Source organism: Centroberyx affinis, unplaced genomic scaffold (genome assembly GCF_046629955.1).
Source record: "Centroberyx affinis isolate AG114_WGS23_722 - 3 ecotype Tasmania unplaced genomic scaffold, CSIRO-AGI_Caff_v1 ptg008167l_1, whole genome shotgun sequence".
NCBI classification, from domain to species: Eukaryota; Metazoa; Chordata; class Actinopteri; order Beryciformes; family Berycidae; genus Centroberyx; species Centroberyx affinis.
Genome location: NW_027284065.1, coordinates 32,672 through 39,499, shown reverse-complemented (window position 1 = coordinate 39,499; position 6,828 = coordinate 32,672). Strand labels below are relative to the sequence as shown.

Here is a 6,828-nt window from a genome sequence, read left to right as displayed (position 1 = left end):
TACATGTAAATAAAATATGTTAAATTTGTAAAAGAGGGTACAATAATATAAAAAATACAGTAAAATAAAAAATAAAATTACAAATTACAAAGTAAATAATCAGATTCTACTAACAATGGTCATAAATGTGAAATGTAACTCTCTCTCTCTCCCTCTTTCTCTCCTTCTCCCCCCCCCCCCCCCCCCCCCCCCAGGGCATGTCGGAGACCTTCTCCACGCTGCACGGTCTGGTGAATAAAGGAGTGAAGGTGGTCATGGATATTCCCTATGAGCTGTGGAACGAGACGTCGGCAGAGGTCGCCGACCTCAAGAAGCAGGTAGCTTCACACCTCCATCCAGATCCAGATCCAGAGCCAGAGCCAGATCCAGATCCACTTTGTTTCACTGAAGAAGAAGTGTAAATCCACCTGCCAGAGATAAAAAGATAAAGAGGGAGAAATAGAAACTAAATGAGAAAGAAGGAGAAACATCTGGTGACAGCAAAAGCATTAAAGTGAAATGTAACTTGATTAGGTTATCTATCTATTTATATGGTTTTACTAACTTAAGTGTGTGTGTGTGTGTGTGTGTGTGTGTGTGTGTGTGTGTGTGTGTGTGTGTGTGTGTGTGTGTGTGTGTGTGTGTGTGTGTGTGTGTGTGTGTGTGTGTGTGTGTCAGTGCGACGTGCTGGTGGAGCAGTATGAGGACGTGATTGAGGACTGGTACAAAGGCAGCCAGGAGGAGGATCTGACCACCCTGCTGTGTGAGAAACACGTTCTGAAGGGACAGGACACAGGTAACACACACACACACACACACACACACACACACAGGTAACACACACACACACACACACACAGGTAACACACACACACACACACACACACACACACAGGTAACACACACATTCCTGTCTTTCACACACTTTATCAGTTATAGACATGTTTTAACTTCTTTCTGTCTTTCTTTCTTTCACTCTTCTTTTCTCCCTTCCTTTCTTCCTTCCCCTCCTCCCTCTTCCCTCCCTCCTCTCATTTTCCCCTTTTTTTATCCTTTATGTCCTTTTTTCCTTTCTTTCTCCCTTCCTTCTCTTCTTTATTCCCTTCTCTTTTTTATATTCTTTGCTTTGGTTTTTTTTGCTCTCTCTTCCTTCCTCCCTTCTTTTCTTCCTCCCTTCCTCGCTCCTTCTACCATTTCTTCCTTCCTTCCTTCATCCTTCCTTCTCCTTCTTTTTTCTCCATCCATTCATCATTTATTCTTCCCTACCTCTGTCCTTTTTTCCTACTTTTCTTTTCTGTCTTTCTTTCTTTCTTGCTCTCTCTGTCCCGCCTACCTCCCTCCTTTCTTCCTTCCTTCATCCCTCCCTCCCTCCTCTCCTTTTTCCCTTCTAATTTTGACCTTTTTTATTTCCGTTTTTGCTCCCTCCCTCCTTCCCTCCGTCCTTCTTTCCTTCCTCATTTCTGTCCTTTTTTCCTTTCTTTCTCCCTTCCTTTCTTCTCTTCTTTATTCCCTTCTCTTTTTTGCTTTGTTTTTTTGCTCTCTCTTCCTCCTTTTCTTCCTCCCTTCCTTGCTCCTTCTACCATTTCTTCCTTCATCCTTTCTTCTCCTTTTTCTCCATCCATTCATCATTTATTCTTCCCTACCTCTGTCCCTTTTTCCTACTTTTCCTTTCTGTCTTTCTTCCTTTCTTTCTCTCTCTGTCCCTCCTACCTCCCTCCTTTCTTCCTTCCTTCCTTCCCTCCATCCCTCCCTCCTGCCCTCCCTCCAGCCTGCCTGCAGGAGGAGTGGAAAATGGGGAAGAAGGGCGACCCGGCGGCCATCGCCGAGGACAGGAAGAAGAAGAAGAAGAAGAAGGGAGGGAAGAAGGGAAAGGGCAAAAACGGGGAGGGAGGAGGAGAGGGAGGCTCGGACGGCGGCTCGGACGGGGAGAAGACGAGCAAGAAGAAGAAGCAAGAGAAGAAGGTGAAGAAGAAGAAAAAGAGCAAAGCGGCGGCGGAGAGGATGGAGGGAGGGGGGGCGTCGTCGGACGAGGAGATCCAGGCCAAGGTGTCTCTGCCCGGGCAGAAGACTGAGCTGTGAGCCCCGCCTGCTGCTGGTCCCGGATCAGCCTGGGAGAGTGAATGTGACCCTGAACGCCTCACAAGTCCTTCAGTTAGTTCTTACTGTTACAAACCGCCTCCGAGTCTCCAGTTCAGTCTGAGAATCGATGCGGTTTCTTGTGTCGTCTGTAGAGCTGCAACGATTCATCGATTAATCGATTAGTTGTCAACTATTAAATTAAATCGCCAACTATTTTGATAATGGATTAATCGGTTTGAGTAATTTTTTAAGAAAAATACGTAAAAATTCTCTGATTCCAGCTTCTTAAATGTGAATATTTTCTGGTTTCTTTCCTCCTCTATGACAGTAAACTGAATATCTTTGGGTTGTGGACAAAACAAGACATTTGAGGACGTCATCTTGGGCTTTGGGAAACACTGATCCACATTTTTCACCATTTTCTGACATTTTATAGACCAAACAACTAATCCATTAATGGAGAAAATAATCAACAGATTAATCGACAATGACAATAATCGTTAGTTACAGCCCTAGTCGTCTGGATCCGTGCTGCAAAATCCATATAGTTTTTTTTTTTTTTGGGGGGGGGGGGGGGGGGTTCTGCACTTCCATGTTAATTTCAGTTGTGAAATTGGTTCCTTGTATTAAAGAGGAACTAAGTTGCATCAAGTTAAATTTAAACACTTTCTATGGTTTATTTAAAGAGGAACTAAACACCAAACCCAAATCTGTGTAAAGTCCGACATCTAAAGATAAAAAAAAAAAACATCCGTCTGCTATTGGCTGATCTTTGGTTGCCAGGCAACTGAATTTTAGGATTAACCCAGAAAGGTGGGAGGCTGTTGGGGTGCGAGATTCATCTTTCGTTCTTTCTTTGTTCCTTTACTTAACAAATGAAGGCAGTGAGGAAAACAAGGGAAAATTGAGGTACAAAAACGTACAGATCTCCAAGGATTCGTCCTTTTCTTTTTCTTTTTCTTTCTTTCTTTCTTTCTTTTTTCAGGCATTGTGAAAACAGGGATCTGAGGTGCAGCAGTGGGACTGTAATTTAACAGCTGGCTTTCATACTGTATCTCTTCATAATGTGAATTTGTGTGTGTGTGTGTGTGTGTGTGTGCATATGTGCAGCCATTTTTGATATTATGCTTCTGTGTGTGTGTGTGTGTGTGTGTGTGTGTGTGTGTTTTCCCACCTGTGCTCTTTTAAAAGCCTGTTATATTTACCGAAGCTTTCATTACAACTGAAAACTGGGACATTTTTTTAACACGTTTTGAGTTATTATACATTTCTCGGATCTTGGAAAATGTTCTGTGATGTTCTCAAATTGCGGTAGAAGTTTAATTTTGTGGACAGTCACCTGTATAAAACATGATAAATAATGATGATGAGATATTTTATTGATCCCTATAGAGCGATCCTTACTCCTACATTTTCCTTCATATTCCTCGATGGTTTTTATCGGTACAAGAAACTCTCCAAAATTATTCTCTTCTGTCTCAAGCGATGCAAATTTTCTTCTTTTTCCTTTGTCTTCTTTTGCAGAATATAACAATCTGTTGTTCTCAGTCTCAGTTTCAGTGGATTCCCCCTTTAATGAGTCAAGACATGTGCTACCTTTTTAAATATCAACAGTTTGTGTTTCTATGATTGTTTGATGTTAAGATTTTACATTGTCTTCTTTTCGTTGTGTTGGCTGTACAGAAGCTGCTATTTAAGGTGTGTGTGTGTGAGTGTGTGTGTGTATGCTTCAGAGCTTAGTTGACTAGCCAGCTGTGGATGAAGTGCGTGTGTGTGTGTGTGTGTGTGTTTGCCTTTTCCAAATGTGTGTGTGTTTGTGTGTAAATTCTACTGATTTTAATCTGAAGAGAAATGCTGGCTGTGTTCTATGGAGTCGCTTTTTTGAAACCATGAACAGACAAATCAATGGTTCAATAAATAAATGTATTGCCTATCAAATGTCTGATTGTTGTCTTTTTTTTTTTTTTTTTTTTTGTGGCTAGGAATTACTACACCGGTTTGGAAACTCTGGAAAAGTATGGAAAATGAAGTAAAGCTTTTAATTCAGCAGAAAGTATTGAAAAATATGTCGATATATTATTTTATGTAGCTGTAGACTCACCGTCATTTAACGTTAGTTGTGAATAATAATAATAGCTGTATTTATAAGTCATCACAGTCACATGGCCACAGTCCTACTGACCAAAGTCTTCAAATCCAGTGAGGACATGAAGGTCTGGATAGTATTAATTGTAGTAGCAGTAATGGTCATAATAGGAAGTAAGAAGAAGAATAATTTTCGGAGGAGGCATCACTTTTCTCAAATGCTGGATCTGTTTGCAGTCCAACTTCCATCAAACCATCAAACCAGAGTGAAGTGTGAAGCTCAGACCACTAGAGGGAGACAGAGCTCCACCTGAGACTGTAGGAGCAGGAGCAGTAGGGGCAGTAAAGGTTTCCTCAGCAGATAATCACAAAAAAAAAACATTCATAAAACCAATGAGTTAATGAGCTCTGGCAATGCTAATGTTGTGTTCATGCCATGTCAGATTCACCATAAATACGACCTGCTGCCTGGGGAAACCGTTCATGTCAGTCAGCCTCCAGGTGGTGATTACAGGTAATTCCAATTCCAAGTAAAGACTGAAAATCTCAATCTCTCAAAAAAAAACCCATCTGAAGCCATCTCACCCTGTAGCTCAAGGTGCTGGACGGCCTCATGGTTGTGTGCCTCCGCCAATAAACTTTGTTTTATCATTGCAAGGACAGTCTTTATTTATTGAACATATATAATTAATGTGATTATGAGGTCAACTTAAAGGATTTTGGTGTCTGCAAAAAGTAAGTGACGGCACTTCCACCGTTTTTGTAGAATGACCCAAGATGGTTTTCTCAGCTACAGTGGTAAGCAAAACATTATGATGTCACAGTGAAGTTGACCTTTGAACCTTTTGGTATAAAATGTCATCACTTCATCATTTTATCCTATTAGACATTTGTGTGAAATTTTGTCATAATTAGCGTATTAATTCTTGAGTTATGGCCAAAGACGTCTTTTGTGAGGTCACAGTGACCTTGACCTTTGACCACCAAAATCGAATATGATTGATATGTCCTGTTTTTATATTCTTCTGTTCCTGTTTTTCCACATTTTTTTTTTTTTTTTTGCCTTTTGTATTGGCTTTATTTATAAAAAACTGTAAATGGAGTGTATAATACTTTATTATGTTTTGTTCTTTTATGTAACTTTATACGTTTTATTTATGTATAAGCTTATATGACTATACCTGCATTTGTTTATATCAGTTAGACTTTCTCTACCCTTTTTCTTCATAACTGGGCTGTGATCTCCATTCTGTCTAGTTACTGTAATATACTTTGTTTTACATTTTTACGTTTACATTACATTTTTCTTCTCTTTTCTGATGTCTCTACATGTTTATGTTTTTTTCTGTCATTTCTGTGTGTTTTGTGTTGTATTGTTATTTCTGTTAAGTAAATTAAAAAAAAAAAAAACCTTTCCAGCTGCAGTGGACGAGGAGTTTTACCAACATGTTGAGGTTTTTAAAAATGTTGGAAATATTTTTAACCCAGAGCAGTACAAATGTCAATCCTCATCATTTTGCATGTTTTTTACACACATTGCTGATTGATATCTAGCGTCTTCTCTCTCCATACATTCTGTCAGTTACATCTAGTGTCCGTGTCTGTGTATTCTTCATGTCTGTAGTCTTCATCAGTCGTGTTAAAGACGTTGCAGACTGGGTTTAACAACAACTCTCCTCCTCCATCGGGGATTGAACCAACACTCAGTCTGAAGGAGAGACACATAAAGCAGCTGCTGACCCTGTTGAGCGATCTCTACTGTCTGCTTTGTTGCTGTTCATCATCTTATTTCTACCCATCTCCACTCCACTGACAACAATAACATGAAACACTTCAGACAGAGAGAGAGAGAGAGAGAGAGAACCGGGACTCAGACCAGCGTCTTTACGAAGGACAAGCAGCTGCTGATCTCTCTGAGCTGCAGACAAGAAGCTCTCGCTCTCCATTCAGCAGTTTATTTATAGGTTCTGTTTATATACAAGTGTTCATACCAATGATGAAGGCTGAATCACTGCATCTCAGAGCAACAAAGCTTAGACTCATTCAAATGTCTGAACATTAAAGGACCTGAGGTTTGAACCTGTGAGGCCATTCATTTTTTTTTTTTTTTTTTTTTGGAAAAGCATTCATTTCACATTCATCTTTTTACATACATAGTATCAGTATTAGTAGATTCACATACACACATTTAAAACTAAAAATGTTGCAGTATGTTTGATAACCATTTTACAGCCTAACTCTTCCAGAGGTTTTCTTTTATAACATTAGCTTTGATTATCTACAGTTGAACATGGGAAGCTTTCACCTTAGATAACTACGAAGGGTTGAAGGGGGAAAAAAAGAGAAAATGAATAAAGAGCGAGCTGTTAGATGTAGTAAAATAACATAAATCACATTATATGCTCACTCATTTATTCTATCAAGTCAGCTAAAGTCTGACCTTATAGGTTTAATGTATTCAGTCCACTTGGTCCAAATCCGGAAAAAAATTCCTTTTTGGACTTTGAGGGAAAATGACAACCTTTCCATAATATATATTTCATATATTATTTCTATCCAATCATCAATGGTGGGTGGTTCTGATTTTAGCCACTTAGTCACCCATGTATACAGTATCACATCTAAAAGGAATGTCGACTCCAAATACATTATTAATATGTTTATGACTTTCCTGCCAATAAGGCA

General features: G+C 39.5%; 1 protein-coding gene across 1 annotated transcript; it reads left to right on the top strand.

Moving 5' to 3' along the window:
- The first annotated feature begins 197 nt into the window (after nt 1-197).
- On the top strand, nt 198-2,631 carry LOC139640018 (protein canopy homolog 3-like). Its single transcript, XM_071514177.1, has 3 exons — nt 198-317; nt 658-775; nt 1,748-2,631. Exons 1-3 carry the CDS (start codon nt 198-200, stop codon nt 2,056-2,058), a joined length of 549 nt encoding a protein of 182 aa, XP_071370278.1. The 3' UTR covers nt 2,059-2,631.
- The last annotated feature ends 4,197 nt before the right edge of the window (nt 2,632-6,828 follow it).

Coding starts and splice junctions, on each gene's coding strand:
- LOC139640018 (XM_071514177.1), top strand. CDS start 198: ATGTCGGAGACCTTCTCCACGCTGCACGGTCTGGTGAATAAAGGAGTG. Junction 318..657: donor TCGCCGACCTCAAGAAGCAG/GTAGCTTCACAC, acceptor TGTGTGTGTCAG/TGCGACGTGCTGGTGGAGCA. Junction 776..1,747: donor TCTGAAGGGACAGGACACAG/GTAACACACACA, acceptor CCCTCCCTCCAG/CCTGCCTGCAGGAGGAGTGG.